The 20230-nt window shown below is 34.1% G+C and overlaps 1 protein-coding gene across 1 annotated transcript in view; it reads right to left on the minus strand.

Annotated features, from left to right (window-relative positions):
- Positions 1–18019, minus strand: part of LOC108908367 (adhesion G protein-coupled receptor E3-like) — a 106459-nt gene extending 88440 nt beyond the window's left edge. The window contains exons 1-2 of the mRNA XM_018712397.1: positions 17910–18019; positions 14745–14850 (exon numbers count right to left, since the gene is read on the minus strand). Coding sequence (XP_018567913.1) covers positions 14745–14850; positions 17910–18019 — 216 coding nt within the window. The remainder of the gene's footprint in view (positions 1–14744; positions 14851–17909) is intronic.
- Positions 18020–20230: the final 2211 nt, after the last annotated feature.

A 20230-nucleotide genomic window follows, 5' to 3' on the forward strand; every position in this document is an offset into this window, starting at 1 on the left:
TGAGAGTCACTTTTCGCTAAAATTGATGGTTTTCCCTGCAAAGTGAAAAAACTGTTTTCCTCACTTATTTGTTTAAATAGAAAAGTTAGCTAATAAAAGTTTTTGACTCACGAGACGAGAGATGTCTTGTATTATGTTCCTTTAGACAATTTTACAATAATATCGCGGATAGGACTTTTTTCGAGTTTCTCTTTTATTTTCGCTAATTCTCCTGGTGTAATTGTATTCGATGCGGACAGTTAACTATCCATTATTAAATTTTTCTTGTTTAAAATAATATATTTTGCAATTTGCTGCCCCACCTCCTCGTCAAGCTGGTTCGTATGTAGAAATATGAAAAAATATTTTCAAAAGGCCTATTGGTGTATTTTCATCCCATATTAGCGCCATTTCAATAATCTCACTTTGCGATAGTGCAAGGGAACTCTCTTTGCGTTTTTCGAAATTACTTTGCGACTTCTTTCGTCTAGAATTGCGTGCGTCACGAGCTTTCGTGAAAACAGAATCGGTGAATGGTTTGAAAATAGCATTAAATTTTTCAAAATTCATATTCTGCAGCATTTTTACCGTGGTATTCCGCATTGTTTTCACAACGTACTCTTTATAATCTTTTTCTTTCCATTAATATCCTTGCCACATCCTGAATATACTGCTGGGTGTCCAGATCAAAATTTCTTTCTTTACAAAATATTCTAAATTTGTTCCAAATTGATGATTAGCTTTTTTTTCGTATTTTTAGGGATACAATTTTCCATTTCATTTACTATTTCTTGCCAAATCGAGACATGCCGATAAATGTTTGATTTTGACTTATAAATAACAATTAGGTACTACATTTAAATGTTTTAAACTAACGCTATGGTAAAGTTATTTATCGATTTTTATCCAGTTGCATTTGTCCTCCTTCCTTAGCCGATAGCAAACCACGATTTTTACGTTCGCAAATGGGATTGTTTTTTTATATGAGTAGAATTGTCATTAATATTTTCCTTAATTCCCACACAAAGCCCACCATTATTAACGTGACAGTAGACGCTTGCTCTGCGTAATAACGCACTCATCAAAGTTGCCCGACCATCACAAATTTCTCCAATTCCAGACGAACAAAAAACGCCCACTCCTGCCTTATATTTATCCTTAATCAATCACGAGGCCATATAGCTCGTCAATTCGGGCGATATAACTTAGCAGACAGCTCCTGAAGTATCACGCAACAATTAATAACTGCCAGCCAAAGAAATGCATCCTCCCTTTCATCTATACTCCTCAGGGTCTTACATTCGACCTTGCCTGTCGCTGTATATAAGTGGCTTCGTTTATCCCTTGTTTTACAGCTATAAATTATTTATCTGACGCCGACGGGTTGACTTGCCTTTCATTAAAAAACCATACTCGTAGGGTCCCTCTTTTATAGGCGTTTGGATACAATAATAATGATTTTAGAAGTACATCATCAGTATTTGTTGTAGAAGCTGTTCAGATTCTTAAAAAAAACGATGGTGAAAGGACTAGAATGTCAAAGGGTAGCAAGTACGAGCGTGTGATGTAAAAGTGTAACAATGACAACTGTTACTCCTAAGGAATATTGTGACAATAATTAAATTACAGGGAACTTTCTCACAAATCGTATCAATCTAAGAAAAATCCGCTCACCAAACCCTCTATCGTTCAAATTCTGTAGATTGTAAGCCTTTGTTAACAACAATGTATTGTTTTCGTTACAGTATACACTTTCAAAAGTTTGGTGAAACCAGCGCCGTAACAAGGTATAGGCAGATTAGGCACACGCCTATGGGCGCAAGCTGCTAGAGGCGCATGGCAAGAAGTTGAATAAAAAAATTTATATTTTTGCAAAAAAATTTTGGGAATTTTTGTAAAATCCTTATAATTTCCGAGAAAAATTATTGTTGAAGTTGTAGTATTTTCAATCTTAATATCGCTGGACTGCTGTAGTCTCTAGTGTCATTCATGTTGTACGCTATGAGCAATGCGCTCTCTCTCTCCACGTGGTTCCAAACGATTCCGAATACTGAAATCCGATGTTAGTATTTACGTTTTTGCGATAGTGTTTGCATTAGTTCTTCAGGTACCAAAATGGCTTATGTGTATAGCAACTCGGAGTTGATGGATATCGTTTTAATTTATTGTGAAGGAAGACATCATTTGTGTTAGTTCGTAGAAACTGGGTAAGACGGGCCCAAACGTGTTTAGGTACACGTCGGTGGACAAGATTTTGAACAGTTGTTGTAACATCAGGTATGTGAAATTATTTTATTTACTAGAACCACAAATTAATTTTATATAATTTTATAAATTAATAATAACAATAATTTTATTTATTTTTTATTACACTTAACCGCCGTGCCAGTCGCCGGTCCAGTGTCGTGCAGAAGTGTATTTTTAAATCATTTTCGAACTGCCCTATTTGATTTATTTCAAAATTCAATAATAAATAATTAAATACAAAATTGTATTTGTAAGAAGAATTCACATTTTTTTTGGATACTTTCTGATTCACCCTGTATATTGTTTTTTTTAATTATTTTTAATTAATNGTGACAATTTCTTAGCATGGTTAATATCATATCTGCAATATAGGAAAATATATGTGAAATTAAATAATAAAATGTCTGCTATAAAAGATATTGAATTGGGAGTACCTCAGGGTTCAATACTTGGCCCACCTATTTTCCTGATATTTATTAATGATCTCCCATTGCATGTTAATGCAGAGTGTACAATATTATATGCAGATGATGTCACCTTTGCAGCGGCGGGAAAAAAATCGTGTGGAGCTTAAAAATCAGTTAAATACATTATCTCTAGAATTTAACTGGTGTTATAAAAATGCACTGATATTAAATGCAGAAAAAACTGTTTGTATGCAGTTTTCTTCTCGCAGAAAAATCATTGATCCTCTCCAGATAATTGTAGGTAATACGACAGTCGTAGCCTCACAGTCCTGTAAATTTTTAGGAACTTTTAGGATACATTATAACATGACCTGGATCAGTCAAACCGATTACATTTGCAAAAAATTAAATTATGGTTATTACGCTTTACTGCAATTGAAAACAATATTTAACACTAAGCAATTACTTAACATATATCACTACATAATTTACTCACACTTAACCTACAACGTTACAATCTAGGGTAACGCATGTAACAACAGCGTCAATAGAATTTTAGTCTCTCAGAAAAGGATAATCCGTCTCATATTTGGTATTTTCCAAATTGATTCCTGTAAGCCATACTTTATTAATAACAGTATATTAACTATATATATAAATGTATTCTACAAATTGCCAAAAGTAAAAGTTATTATGAACGTAATTCTGATAGTCATTACCAACTAGATATGGTAATATCTTGTGCATTCCTAACCATACCTCAAATTTGTTTGAAAAAGCGCCTTATTATATGGGCATTAAGTTAATAAGCATCTTACCAGTCGACATTAAACAAGAAAGCAATTTTAACTGATTCAAATTCAAAGTAAAAAAATACCTTATAAACAAATGTTTCTATAGTGTATCAGAATTGACTGATCAATAATTTTAAATTTTTTATCTTTACTGTTATTTTTTACCCATGTTTTATATCTTGTTAATTACCCTGTTTTTATTCTTGTTTTCTGTTTATTTAGTTTATACATATGTATGTGTACCTCATTATATTTTAATGTATTATATGTGTAATACTATACTGTGATAATGTAATCGTGTAGAATATGTATATGTCTATTATCATAGGCGTGTACAACTAAACTTGTACACATGACTTATCCAATATCATTTGTTGATCTAAATGGACTAATAAATTATTATTATTATGTATGTACTTATTTTTTTTCTACAGTTGTCTTTCTGTTGTTTTTTATTTATGTTTATTATATACTTAACCAAAAAATGTAGTTTTATATTTTGTTGTGACTGTGAAGTTCGTTTATGTATTAGAATAGGTATATATTTTTTAAGTTTTGATAATTTAGGTCAAACAATTCATGTTTTATTTTTGTTTTTGTTGCGTTTTTTAAAATAAAATGCTTGTTTTTGAGTTTTTGCTATTTTTCGTTATACATTTAATTTAACAATTAAGTAGAGGCGCAAAATTAAAAGCTTGCCTATAGTAAAATTTCCTCTAGTTACGGCACTGGGTGAAACTATATTTATGTCCAATTAACTTTAATTTTTGTGGTACCATTGAGTTTGCCGATATCTTCGAGAAGTTCTCGTTCTACCAGCAAAGTTTCGAGGATATAGATTACACGGTTTGCCCAACAACGGGTATACAATCCCGTTTGAGCTATTGTCGAATGAAATTAGCGTTTAGTTTACAGTACTCTGCCTTTCACTATCTGTCTAACTAACTCGACAGGCAGGGCCTAAATTCAAACTCCCGGCATACCGATCACAATTGATTTAATTAAGAAACATCCCATAATACCCCGATAGACAATTCCACGCAGCAAATGGACTCCGGATTACATATTAATCAGCCCAGTGTACCGTGTCAGACAATTGTGCTTTCCTCTAGGCAAATACCAGCGGCCGAATCCGATGATGAAATTATGCCGTTTGGGCAGGGGAATCCCCTCTAACCGGATTTTTCTGACAGGTAGCGCAGTTGATGCAATCAAAGGACGGGAAAGGACGGCCGGTCTTTCCTCTTCGTGTCCTTTGGGACAGGGGGAAGATCCTAATAATCCTCACATATCTCTGACGCTGCAAAAGGCCGTTGCGACGTGAAAGATTAAGTTAGTTTGGAGGGTGCTTTTTTACACGACGTCGCCGTCGCAGGATTTCTATGAACTTTTTCGATAGGAGCATCAGGAACATCTTCGTGTTAAAAATCGGGCCCGTTTCCTTATTCTCGAAAACAATAAATTAGTTTTCGTAGAAAATTATTTCGTCTTTATTATCTATAGGTATTTTATTGGTAATTGCCAAAAGGCACGTGAAATAGCATTACTTTCATAAGTTATAAAAAGTTACATGAACTTCAAATACTAACCACCAAGAACGGCGGCGACAACACTTTTAACAGTAAGCCGATGTTTCGCATTGTATTAGCTATTTTTTTTTAATAATTCTGGAAATCGATAGAGAATCAAATTTTGAGCAAATCATATTCGAAGAATTTTTTCGACAAATCCATAGTTTTTTAGTTATTCAAGATTGAAAACTTGGAATTTTGAGAAATAAAAAAACACTTTTTCAACGTATTTTTCGCGAATAACTCAAATACTACGCATTTTATTTAAAAAAGTGTAAAGAACAAAAATGTAGCTTATAAATAAACAAAGAAAATCGTTGTTTAAAAAGTGTTGTACGTCCTATGCAAAGCGAAATATGGTTAGTGGAAGGGCCTTATTTTGGGAGGAATACTCGTATTGATCTATTCAACGTCAAATAACGGAAAAAGGATTAATTTTACGTGTATAACACTCCTGCAGTTTTTTGTTGTACTCAAAAAGACCTTCAAAATGAGCACTTATAAAAGTTAATTAGAGCAGAATTGAACGAGTTATCGTCAAAAATAGGTGGGTTGCTCATATTTTTTAAGGAAAAATGAGCAGTAAACGCTGTACCATTTTCATCAGAATCAAAATTAATTGTAGACTCTTTACAAATAGTTTTGTTTTAGTGTTTTTCATACGATCCTGAAGTTAGACCGGTTTAGAATGCGTATTTTTTAATAATGTACGGTAAAATTTGAAAACGTATTTTTCATTATTCAAAAAAAATTGCTTTATTTATATAATAACTCTCAAACAATGAAAGATACGTAAAAAATGATAGACAACAAAAATGTAGTTTTTTTTTCAACAAATATTTTGCTAATTTTTTATTCCTATAGCAAAAAAAATAAAGGAGCTATCGCCGCTTGAAGTATCCATTTTAGTGAAAAAACGACCTGTCTCGAGCCCTTCGATCCTTTCCCTTTAAAAAACGAAGGACTTAAAAGGTTTATATGCAAACGATATTACAGCTCTTGAAATTATCTTTAAAATGCTTTTTTGGAGGATACTATAGCTTCAAAATTAACCGAGTAATGGTAAAAAAACCAATGACATTTTTTCTGAGCAAAATAGGCTTTCTCATTTTTATATATTTATACCTATATTATATTATACAAAAATAAGTAAAAAAATTTAGTGTGATTATTTATATGCAGCCTAGCAATTTTTTTTATGATTGATTATATTTAAAAATCGATTATAATAAAAATATTTTACATTATTATTGGTAAAAGGGTAGTTTATAAAAGAGTTGAAAATGGCAAAAGTTAAATATTCTTTCATAAACAATATAAGGGAATTTTTATTTTAAATAATTGCACCGTTAAAACATTCCAAGTTTTTAAAAAGTAATCTTTTATCATTTTTGTCAATACAGGGGTGATTTTTAGGGATTGAAAAGGAAAAATTATTTTATTAGCTGTACGGTAACCTTTATTTTAAATAATTGCACTATTTAATCATTCCAAATCTTTAAAAAGTAATTTTTTATCATTATTTTTTGCATAGGGGTAGTTTATAAGGGTTAAATAAAGGGTCGAAAAGATCAAATATATCGTAAAACATGTTCGAGAACATGGAACATTATTTAATCTTTGTGCTCGAACAAGATTTTTATCAATAAAATTTTTAAAACATAATTTTTTCAATTTTTTCACTTAGGGGTAGTTTTTACCCCTAAAAACAAAAAGCGTCGATCGGGCTTATTTCACTTTTAAACTTGAGCCTAAGATGAGCTTTATTCTTTATTTTCATGCAAATTCATGCAGTTTCAAAGAATTTGGAGGTTGCTGCTTTTCAGCTTCAATGACAATTTGGTTAGTGCAACTCACTCGGTTTGGAAAATTCAATACCTAAGTACGGTTTCAACTAGGAAAATTAAATAAATTCAAACACATATTTCGAATTTTCCCTACCAAGAACGGCGATAACAACAGTTTTAACAGTAAGGCGATGTTTCGCATTGTATTAGCTTAGCTTAGCGGGGCCTATTTTCGAAATAGTATGCGCTTTTTAAGGAATTTCAAATACTATTTTGATATATTATGCGGTTTTAAAAATATTTTGAAAGAGTTTCTGACTATTTTAATGAAATTGACATATTTTTTTATATTTATCATTCTGGTGTTTCTGAAGGACTCTAAACTAACGCTTATTCGAAAAATTTTGATGTACTTTAGAATAAAAGTCACACCAAACTAGCTTTAGACTATAAAAGGCCTTATATCGATTTACTTTCGAAACGGAAATTAAACTTATTTGTTGCACCATCCCTTGACAATTGAATTTTTTGATCAATAACTGAACTCAGGTCGACGCAGATGTTTATTCTCTTAAATCTGTGAATGCACTTTACAATTAAGTACACAAAGGCAAATGAACCTTGTAATAAATGAATCCTGCCTCTTGGGTCCTTTAAAATGTCAGATCGGGATGATTCCGGTACTACCATCTGTAATTTCTCACAGTATTATCTTCTTTCTGTTAGGCGTGTCATTTTTAATACAAAGTTACGCGCACAATCATACTCCTCACAAGGGAATGATAAATGAGATTTCCTTCTAAGAGATTTCGTGATGAAAGGGTTTCCTCCTGCGATACCTTTTCGGGGTAATGAAAAATATGAATTAAAATTAGGGGTCGGATCTCGGGAAGCCGTGACGTCATAGCAGGGGTCGACATTAGGAAAGAAATACAGGCGAGTATTGTTTGCAGTAAGAAGATACTTCTTTTACAATATAGCTCTATAACACAGCCTCAAAAAAAATTATGTACTAGAGACATGAGTACATATACAGGGTGTTTCTAAAATAGGGTTCCAAACTTCTGCTGCGTTTATAACTCATTAAAATAAACCACAGAGTTCCTATTAACATGTGCCCTAAAACGCACCCTTAGGAAGTTATATGCCCTTAAAAGGGCTCAAACAAAACTGTTTTTTTTTTCAAATAAATTGCAGTTATGAAGGATCCGATCATTTAATAAATAATTTAGGACATAAACTAAGACTATTTAAATTTAGAGTTACACTTACTATTAAAGAACTAATTACTACTGCAGACAATAGCTAAATGTGAAATAGAAAATAATGGGATTAAAATTAGTAATAATAAGTTAAATTACAAGAACTGCTCGAAGTGGCCACCTTGCATTTCGATGCATAATCTAGCTCGACGCTTCAATGATTTGCGAACTCTTTGGAAAATTTTAGGCCTTATTTCCATGCACGCGATTTTAATTTCCTTCCGTAGTTGCTGAATGGTCTCAATTGGAATTTTATAAACCTTTGCCTTAAGTTGACCCCACAAAAAATAGTCCAGGGAGTTAAGATCAGGGGAACGTGGAGGCCAGGGAACAGGACCTCCTCGGCCTATCCATTTTTCTCCATACAACTCATTTAAGTATTGTCTTACATTATGTAGGTAATGAAGTGGGACGGGTCCTGCATAAACCATATGCTTTGGCGTTCAATTAAAGGGACATCTTCCAAAAGTCCTGGCAAGTCGTTAACTAAAAAATTGTAATAATCCTCACCATTCAATCGATTAGGCAACACAAACGGTCCGATTAGCCGATCGCCTAAAATGCCTGCCCAAACGTTGACGGAAAACCGAATCTGATGTCTGGACTGAAATATGCTGTGTGGGTTTTCATCAGCCCATTCATGAGCGTTATGAAAATTGACATAACCATCTTTACTGAAGCTTGCCTCATCCGTAAACAAAATAAGAGATGCAAAATTCGGAATCCGCCTCGATTTTCGCAAAAACCATTGGCAGAACTGCCGACGTGGTTCGTAGTCATTCGGATTTAAAGCTTGAACACGCTGGATATGAAAAGGATGAAGTAGTTGTTCGCAAAGAATTCGCCAAACTACGGAAAAACTTATGTTATGCATACGTGCGACACTTCTTACACTAACCCTTGGATTGTCCTGCACAGCTCTCAATACATTTTCTTCCATCACCGGTGTTCTTACAAATCTGTCTCTGCCACGATCATTTACTCTTGGTTGGAACGAACCATTTTCTCTTAAACGTTGATGGATCCTCTGAAATACCTGTCGAGAAGGAAGTCTTCTATTCGGGTATGCTGCCGCATACAGACGCCTCGCTTCTGATGCATTTCCAGCCGCACGGCCGTACATAAAGTGCATATCTGCCATTTCCGTGTTTGAATATGACTCCATTTTATGAGTTGCAATAATGTTGTATACTTAAATTTTCCACTCACCACTTTTACTAATTAAACACTGCAAAGCTCAATTGACAGTTTATCAATAACTTAAATTGTTAAGCGTTGTGGCAACGTCAGTCTTTTATTTGCCATGGTAAACAGATTTTTGTAATTTTTGGCCTAATAACTTAAAGAGCAGAGTAATTTTCAAACTCAATTTACTCGAAAACCATTGGAAATATCGATTTGGACAAAGATAATATTTTTTACGTAAAATTGTTAAGATTTTATAAATCTGTAGAGAAAATTGTAAAAAAATTGAAATAAAAAAAATTACGGGCCGAAAACCCCCTTCACCAACCTAAATGGGACGCATATGATTTGCATGTCGAAAAACGGAGTAGCCCATGTTATTTAACGTAAAAAGTTATGTAAGACCCATAAATTTTTTTCTATTTATTTGCGACCGTTTTGTCAATAACAGAAAAAAAAAACAGTTTTGTTTGAGCCCTTTTAAGGGCATATAACTTCCTAAGGGTGCGTTTTAGGGCACATGTTAATAGGAACTTTTTGGCTTATTTTAATGAGTTATAAACGCAGCAGAAGTTTGGAACCCTATTTTAAAAACACCCTGTATAGGGTCCACCTAAGAGGGATTCTGTAACTCTGTAACTGTAAAATTTATAATAAATAGTTTTCATAAAAGTTGTCTGGAATCATGTGGGCTATGTAAAGAAAATATGCGTGGGCACTACATAACTTTGTTATTTTAAATGGAAAATGGTATATTATTACGTTTTTGAATTCCTTGCTTAATATTAGGTAGAGTTTATTAAATGTTATTGGCATTCAATTTTGCATTCACCCATGACAATTAATATGGGCCATTCCATTAGAAAAAAAAAGTTTTTCAACTCCTAAGATTATTAAATGTAGGTCTCAATATTTCCGAGTCTGAATAACGTACACCTTTCGCTCATAGATGACAAGATAGAGTAATTATGCCAAAATGAACTGTGAAACTGCAGATTAAGAATTAATTTCCTCCGTTTCGAGTCTTTAATCGTTTGAGAAGTTGTTGAACCGTCTTTAAATATTTACTCACCTTTTCAATTCTTACAAAATATCAATTACTAATACGCTGAAAAAAAAACAGGCAAACAGACCTTCCCTCAAAATATCCGCCTCCGCATCAAAGAGGAAGTACCCCGAAGACGCTTAAGCAAAGCCTATAGCTGTCTTTTTTACGAAAACTCTCAATTTAAACGTCTCGAAATCTAATCGTTTGAAATACGACTCCTTACAGTTTAAATATAATCAGTTTCGCAAATATTTCTCAAATGCCATTAAGCCGAATTAAATTGGAACGTCTTTCGCTACGGCTAATTTATCTCCTGAAACCAATTAAAATTCCAAGTAAACAGCAATTATGGAGATGCGAGAGTGTCGTCGATAGTAAGGTATGTAAATCGCGTTGGCTGGGACCGCACAACAAGGACTAATTTGCAATTTATATGCACCTAAGTCGATTAGAACGATGCCTTTTTGCCGGGGTGCACGTATGACGTGGATTATTAGCGAGATTAACGCCTTTACCACCAAAAAGGGCTGTTACAGGCAAGTAAAATCCGTTTTGCAAACAAGAGCAGGTTTACACACAGTTCTGACTTGCCCGGGAACAAATTATGAGGGAGAATCTATACTCCAGTACCGAAATAGTAGTCGTAAGTGAATCAATTTGACTACAATTTTGACTGTTTACGTCTCGATTAAGCACGTGCACTTTCTTGGTTATTTGTTTATTAATTTAATGGCAAAAAATAAATTTACGTCCCTTCTATTCAAGGTACGAACCAGATAAGTGAGTTCTTCAGTGCGAAAACTTCACTGCAGCTTTCCAAATTGTCGTTGCCTTTATACTTTTAATCTGGAATATCTAAAAGAGGCATAATGTGTTCTAAACCACCTGAAAATATAACCAGAAGTCATCAGTCCCAAACAATTCAGAGTTTCAAGAAGAAAGTTATGAATTTAATGACAAACGAAAGAGATATAAATGTTTTTTTTGTCGAAATCTGACAACACTGCACAATTTATACCTGTCACCATTTTAGGAACAGTTGTGTGAATTTTCATGACATGTTTTCTGTGTGCAGTGTTTTAGTTGTTATAGAATTATCATATAGGTGATTATTTTACTGTTTCAGATTTATATGAATAAAAAGCCCTTTTGTGGACCGCCACTGATCGATGCGATGGTAATTTGAAACGCGGATTGTCCCGAACTCTAAAATATAATATGTTCTTCCGCCCTCTACGACTTGCCGTAGAAATATCTGCTCCCTCTGCAGATGGGACGTGCAGGAGACTGGGAATCCTGCAGAGAGTGAGTGTGGAGCAGTATTGCATACAAAACACCGCCTCTGTACGATTTATCTCAGCGGTTTTGACGCGTGGGACAATGGGGATAGTCCTCGTGTGACGGGGGATGATGATCTGCACAATAGGGTACGTATTTGTCAGTACGGCGTTATTGCAAGGTCTGGAATTATAGGAAGGGTCGTTTATACGAGTATTTTTGGTGTGCCCTTAGTTTTTCAACAAATGTACTGATTTAGTTGCTAAAGAACTAAAATGTGCAGGGTGCAACTTATTAAAGTGTGTGATATATGTGTATTTGTTATTTTCAGTGTGAAATTTTTGATTAGGCAAAGCAAGTTTCATTAAAATAACCCTCAATCAATGCCTTTCACACGTAACAAGGTAAATAGAGCACAAGTAAGTTCAGACAATTACGAGTATTAATGCGAAACACTGTTTCCTGTTCCAAGGAAAGTTTTAAAAGTATAGATGCCATTTTTTTAATGAAGTAATTAATTTAATTTGGTCCTCTACGTCTAAAGCTTCCCCAGAATTTATCTTTTTCGTGAGCTTCGAGTATATCTAACATACAAAGAACTTTCATTATTACTAATTGGGTGGAATGATACACGTCCCATACACAATTTATGAGTCGTAATTCTGCTCTCTCTGCGCCCTTTTAAATCTACAGAACCCCATCAAACTTTTCACGGCGCATTTTAATCTTTCAAACTTTGCCGGATTCACCAACTGGTCCCCCATTCGTCGTTAATTGGTCTAAATTCAAAGCGACGTTCCTACTTCCTACTATACTCTGTTTGGAAATGAAAGAGTATAATAAAACCCCGAGATAAGAACCGGCCATGGGCGTGGTAATATTTCGTTTCAGGTAATTATCGGGTAACACTAATGCTAACAAAAATGACAGGGATTGGAAAATTGACTATCTACAGACTTTTAAAGGAAACAAAAAATGAACAAGATACTGTAAATCCCCCAAAATCATCTACAGGGAGGTCAAAAGTCGTTATAGATGATTTCTTCAAAAATGTCATTCGCAGAAAAGTACACTCATTTTATTTTAAAAAAGAAATACCAACGCTAAACAAAATTTTAAGTGAACTTTCAGAGGACAACGATTTGCCAAAAATCAGTAGAAGCAAATTATGGGCCGTCTTACGAGAGTTGAATTTTTGCTGGGAAAAGCAGAACAGGAAGTCAGTTCTTATCGATAAAGATGAAATTATTTGTTGGCGAAGATCCTACTTAAGATCAATTAGAAAATTCCGTGACGAAGGGAGGAATATTTATTATCTAGACGAAACTTGGGTCAACGAGGGATATACTGTAACAAAAGTATGGCAAGATAAAAATGTAAAAAGTTTTCGACAAGCATTTTTGGATGGACTTTCAACAGGGTTCAAGGCACCTTCAGGTAAAGGGCGAAGATTAATAGTGACACATATAGGTAGTGCCAGTGGTTTTGTAGATGGCGGTTTACTTTTATTTGAATCTAAAAATACAGGTGACTATCACGAAGACATGAACGCAGATGTTTTCGAAGAGTATTTTACACAGATGTTGGATCTTATTCCTCCGGGGTCTGTAATTGTCATGGATAATGCCAGTTACCATTCACGGCAGACCGAGCGGACGCCTACGACTGCTTGGAGGAAAGCCGATATAATTCAATGGTTATCCGGAAAAAACATTTCTTTTGAAACAAATATGGTGAAAAAGGAACTTTTGACACTTGTCAATCTTAATAAAGATCAGAAAAAATATGTTATCGATGAAATGGCAACAAATCGCCAAATAACGGTACTACGGTTACCACCTTATCACTGTGAACTTAACCCAATCGAATTAGTCTGGGCGCAGGTAAAAGGAGATGTAGCGCGAAATAATACGACGTTTAAATTAAGTGACGTGAAAATTTTGTTAAAAAATTCCTTGGAACGAGTAACTGCAGATAACTGGCAAAGATGTATACATCATGTACAAAAAGAAGAGGAGAAAATGTGGGAACTCGATAATTTAATTGACGTTACTGTGGAACCTATCGTTATCAATCTAGGAGACGAAGATAATTCATCAGAATATTCAGAGGATGAATTTTAATATACCTACTTTTTTATTTTCTTTATTGTACATTTATACAACACTACATTTACTCACCATAATTTGAATTTTCAAAATACATATATTTTTGTGTGGAATAAAAGTCTATTCATTAAATTTAAATAAATATTTTGATAATAATATTGAATAATTTTATTTGAATTACTAAAAACCCTCTTAACCCGGTTATGATGCTTAAAGTAGCCTCATGTTTTGAAATGTTGTTTTTATATTGTTTACTTACAAGAGAAATGGACCGAGAAATTGACGGATTGTCGGGGATTAAATTTTAGCTACCGCTACAATTTAGTACAGTCCGATCGCACAAAGTTCTGTTAAAAGTAGACCTCATCTATACGGAAAATACATACTATAAAAATATTGAATATAAGCACCAGTACTACATTTATTTACGATTTTCATACATAATGAGCTTTTATTACTCTCTTTCATTTCTAAACAGACTATAAATGCAAACGAGAAGTCGGTTCTCTAACAAGGTCGTTTGCAAAAAGCCGCATAAAAACGCGGACACTAATTTTTTTCTCTGAACAGGAACAATTTGAAAAGTTGGTTTCAGTCGTTGTTATTTTATTTCTTGAAATAAAATTAAAACTTTTTGGTGGCCATGATATAGCTCCTACTCACTCAAAAAAAAAAAACTTAGTTTCTAAATCAACCATTTTTGAGAAAACATCAAAATTATTTGTCGCTTGTTGGAATGGTTTTTTGCATACCACCTATTTCGTTAGTTTTTCTCGATGTTTTCCGCTTTGCTTTTCGAAATGTTTATCAGTATCACAATATACTACTAGTTTATGAGGAAGCTCGATGCAATTCTGCTAGAGCACGACATATTTATCACTGTCACCACCGCACCGTCAGCCGCCTCATAGAAGTACATTGTTTGGAGTATCTCAGAGTCTTCTGATACTGTTGGTGTTATTCCTGGCCGCAAAAAAACATTGCCCAAACCGACAGGTAGAAGCAGTGCATTTTTGTGGTACGAACTACATATTTCAAACGTTTCTGTCTTCCTATTGAATAAAATTGGGTCACTTACCGGCACGCCTCCGACGCCTACCACGTAGAGCAGCTGCGACATGAACAGGGCCGCCAACAGGTTCATCAGCGTCGTCCCAGACAGATTCCTCAGGTCCGAGAACAAACTGAAACAATTAAAAGTTCCCTGAGGCAAAACTTGATTTCGACTCGCAAATTTTCTGGGGCGCGTATAGTTAACTCGACAAACTTACTTAGACGGGGGGTCGCTATAACGATAACTGATCTCGACGACGATAAATATTGAGCTGGCTTCGCTGGAAAGTTCCAGACGAATGTAAATATTGGGAGTTGCAAGTGGGGGATTTACGTTTTATTTATTCACGGCAGAAAAGGAACTTTGTAGGTTGAAATACGTATAACTTTGTTTTATTTGAGTTTATCAGAAATGAAAAAACATCTGTTTGAATATATCTACCAGTTGACTACAAAGAAAGAAATATATTTTACAAATATATACAGGGTGATCCATTAAGAATGGAAACACTCGCGTACAAAAGTTGTTTATGGATCGATTTGAACCGGGTTTTCTTTAAAAGATAAATTTCCAGAAGCTCTATCTTGATGCAAAATTTGAAGACGAAATTTTGATTTTCAAGGCCTACTACGAATTTTTTTTTAAGTGGAAAAATAGCAAAATTTTGTTAGCGATTTTTTAATAAAAAATCTGACTACACCACTGGATTTAGGAACCCCTCAAATGCATTTGTACCAATTTTTGCGAAAAAAGTTTTTCACATACAAAAAAATTCGTAGTAGGCCTTGACAATCAAAATTTCGTCTTCAAATTTTACATCAATATAGAGCTTTTGGAGATCTATCTTTAAAAAAAAACGGTTCAAATCGGTCCATAAACAACTTTTGTACGCTAGTCAAATTTTCAAATCAAAATTTTTTCAACAATTACCGCCTCAAAATAATTAACGTGTCTCAGGTTTTTTTGTTTTGTTTGTTAATTCCGAGATTTTCCAGGTGGGAAGTTTCCATTGGAACACCCTGTATTTAACATACATATTCAGGTATTTAGTATTAACGAACATTATACGACTTCATTTAATAAGATTTTTAGGATTAAATCGAAGTAAAACGTCTTACGGCCATTTAAAAAGTACAATACTTTACCACATTCATAAAAATTTCATACTCGAGCCAGAGGCAAATATTTCCAGAGCATAACCCAAGAGTAAGCGTAATATTTCTCGAAATATTTCTTGCTGAATTTTTCATAGGCGTCCTGAAAACCTGAAATATCTTTCCCTTCCCTGAAGGCAAGTCCGGCTTGACTCGAAGCAGACTTTAAAAATCGATATTTCCCAAGAAAAAAATCTCTCGATCCGGGACATTATTAAAATTGGGACAATCCCCAGAGATGCCACTGAGTGATACGCAGCAGCGACGGTCGTTTTGCTTGATTAGATTCCTCCGTCCTTCCGTCCACTACAGGATAACGCGCTCGCTGAATACCGAAGTAAACAGGCTGCTGAAAATTTCATTTGCAAAGGCAACATTTACATGATGTATAATAGAATGCGTCTAGAAAGTCAGTACAGAGCACAAATAGCTCAAATCCCTGTTAACTATTACAGACATAACAATAATTTGACAAATGTCAAGTTACACTGTAAAAAAATCGGTGCGAGTCAAAGCAATAAAGGTTCGGAGTGAAATTATTTAGTACATTTTCACTCAATATTCGGCATAATGATCATTTTACTCAGTTGTGATTATATTTATACTAAAACTGAGTACTTTCACTCAAATATAGGTACTCTTGAGATAAATTCTTCACATAAATTCGTATTTGGTGCACTTGTACCGAAATCAGAGTGAATGTTCTCATTACTAAGGAATCCCACCCTTTTTCATATCCAGATGCATTGTCTTTGACTGTTCCCATCGTCCCATTAGGTTATCTCGTGACCGTAGCCTGGTGGATGGCAGTAAGGCGTATGGTGCGCTTTGAAGTTAGACAAGGATCGGTTTACGTTTATTTTAGTGAAAATTGTATTTAAATGCAGTGATTTAATTACAATAATTATGGACTATATATTAATTTTAATTAATATTTGGTTGAATAAACGGATAGTTAAATTGTTATCTATAATTACGTATTTGTAACGTGCAGTATAGGTTGTGGCAATTTATTTGTCCGATCAGTGAACTGTAATTATTATCTACCGTTATGACCAGTATCATAACGAGTCTGGATTTCAAAAGAGTTTACTATTTAATTCTCGAAAGCGAGATTATAATTACCGTTATACTTTAATTAATACATGGGAACTTAGAAATGTTGTATGTTCAGAGAATGAATTTCAAGCACTTACCATCCATTTCTTGCGTAGAATGTAATTCAGTAGCTGGCTCTACAGGGTGACACTGAAGTTGAGAGGAACAAAAGGAAACACCAAAACTTCCAGGAAGGGGAATAAATAAAACAAACAAAATAACGACACAACGGCTCGAACAACATTATTAATTAATTTATTCACACGTGACAGCGTACCGAGATTCAGGGAATGCGAGATTCACAGCAAAATTTGGAAAATACTTTATCCATTATTAAATTTAATTAATTAGCCCGAGACTCTAAAACTAAGTCGACTGCTCAATATGGAACCTAAGGAAGAACTGACTTCTTCTCGTAGATCTTTCCCGAATTCGACACTTCGCTTCGACACGCCCATTTCTTGGGTCCAGAAGTTTATGTTCTTATCTTATTGTCGGGAACCCTGAATGTCGGGACGCTTTGGCATAACTATGCCATGTTAATAATACCTAATTGACTGGACTTACATTTATATACATGATTCTGTGACTAGGCATACAAACAACCCTATACCTTCCTCTTGCGACTCCGCATAGCAATACGGGACGGATTAGCCATCACATTTAATCTATTCTTATAGCTTGGAAAATCCGTCTAAAAACCAGCTATTATTATTTTCTTGACAACATTCTAACAATTTATTCTTGGAATTCCTACGTTCTTTGGAATCGTTATTTGAAATATCTATGTTTCTCTTTATACTAAATGCTCAACACATGGCCCAGACAGTTTAAGTGAACTTGTTAAAAAATATTACTAAATTTCTCCGAAGGACGAAGCTAAACCTACTTGAGAGCCCTTAACTTTTCATAGTTTGTGTTGACTGAAATATTTTACTTTTTGACCCATCCGTTCCCAGAACTAACAAAGAAAGGGCCGAGATTATCAAGGGCCCTCTGCTCTTGGAACCTGAAGTAGCTCAGTAAATTGTACAAATTAGTAGACATAATTTCAAATAACATGGTTTTTACCCAAAAATTATACAAAAATAAATTACAAAATACCGATTTTCATCTCTTAACTTCAAGAAAAAATGTAGATGTGAGACATTATTTTTACAGTATTAGAGACATTATTTTTACAATATCTCTCCTAATTTGAAGGTTCGTCATTTGCAGAACACGCTGTATAGCTATAATGCATCGGAAATCATATACGGATACCCTTTTTTTGTAGGCCTGTGTCCACCCCTTGCCTTTTTACCCCCTCCACCCTCCTCAAGGGGGATAAAAAAGCAAAGGGTGATAAATAAGAATGAAAATAGTAAATATTAGAGTTCATAGTACGTTATTAAGAAAATATTAGTTTGCCAGTGACGATTCATTCCAAAAATGCTGTTAGTAAGTGATGGTATTTTCACTATTTTAAGAGGTGGTTGGGGGACACTCGGGGGGGGGGGGGTGATCCGTTTAGGGTGGAGTCGACTGAGTTTTTTTAGTAGATACCATAGGAACTTATTTTGAACATTTTCATCCAAATTAAATTCAGGTTGAAGTTATCAAAATGTAACAGCAAAAATGAACCACCCAGTATTAAATGTTTTAATTTGTTGGTATACCATGATTTAGTATTACCTACGCCCTTTACAGGTACCAAAAATCCACTTGATATCACGCTCCTGAAAAGAGTTCATCTATCAATTTTTTTTTAAATTAATATCTCAAAATCCTAGGTATAGGGAATATAATAAAGTGATCCTCAAATTTCACGTAAAATCTGAAAATGAAATAATATATGTGTATTCTCCATGAAATATGCTAGCTGTGACATTCAGAAACACTGTTTCAGTATCTTTGTTCTGGCATCAATCTTTGAAAGAGTGACCGCAAAAACAGCATATTTTTAGCCTATTTTCTCACCCTTGCCAGAGACCTTAAAAAAATCCTAAAAATATTCCGCATATTATGTCAAATTATTGGGAATGAAAAATCAAGATGTGCATATTTTTTAGTTTTTCGAAAAATGTCGAATATCACCCCAAATTAGGGGTTGATATGATGACGCAAAACTGAAATATATGAATAATATCAATAAGAATAAAAGCAATTCTTATTGTACTTTTTCTATAAAATAAAATCTTACAAATAGGAAATAATTTATTTTCATGATTAATGAGGGCGTGATTTAGTTGTAAGTCCACCCTTAAATTCGCTAAGGGGCTTAAATCATCCCTTAAATACGGAAAAAATCAAAAATTACTTGAAAAATCTAGGGAAAAGTACTAGGATATTCTAAATTATTAGAAATTCAAATCGTGTCCTAGTATCTATAAAAAACCACCCCTGTAAGGAAGGGGTGAACTACCCCCGAACGTGATAATATACGAAAATATCATAACGATATAAAAAAACTGTCGAATATTTTATAATAGATCTTACTTTTCTGATTAGAAAGATTAAACAGACTTAACCTAATTATTCCAACATTTTTTTTATAAAAATCAACCGTCATTGGGGGTGAAATCATCCCCTAAACATAAAAAATCAAAAAATATTTGAAAATCTTGATTTTTCAAGCAATTTTCTATTTTTTCCGTATTTAGGGGACGATTTAAACCCCTTAGCGAATTTAAGGATGGATTTACAACTATATCACGCCCTCATTAAAATTTTATTATGATACTTACTTCCTTTATGCTATAAATAACTATTACTGAGTTCTCATGTCACTTTACCGAGCTCTTCCTTCCTTTCAGATCTAGACCAGCAACGACGCACTTTCCGAGTTAAAAAGTGATTAGAATAACACATTTTCAGGAATGGCAGTACAAAAAATAATTTACTTCTACAAACATCACTTTATTTTGTGCAAAAATTACATTAATACATGAATAACACTATGAATAATATTCATTGTAATTTATTTTCTGTTCTGTTGTTTTTATTATTTCCCTAACTATGCCCTCTTCGCAAATTTATCACATTTCAGTGGCATCTTCCGACTGATATTACACCCACACTTTTCATAACGCTGACGGAGATGAACGCTGCAGCAAAACCACCACCCATTCCGCCAGCCGACTTGATTACCAGCCGAGGAGCCCTTTGAAATTCCTAGCCGGTTATAACGAGAACGAAGCCTCGTCTCCTAGACCGCCCATCATGCCACGAAGCCGTAATTCATTGCGAGATGTTAAAGTTGGTAATTTTATTAGCAGG

The sequence above is a fragment of the Anoplophora glabripennis genome, unplaced genomic scaffold (assembly GCF_000390285.2).
Source record: "Anoplophora glabripennis isolate ALB-LARVAE unplaced genomic scaffold, Agla_2.0 scaffold347, whole genome shotgun sequence".
In the NCBI taxonomy this organism is placed as follows: Eukaryota; Metazoa; Arthropoda; class Insecta; order Coleoptera; family Cerambycidae; genus Anoplophora; species Anoplophora glabripennis.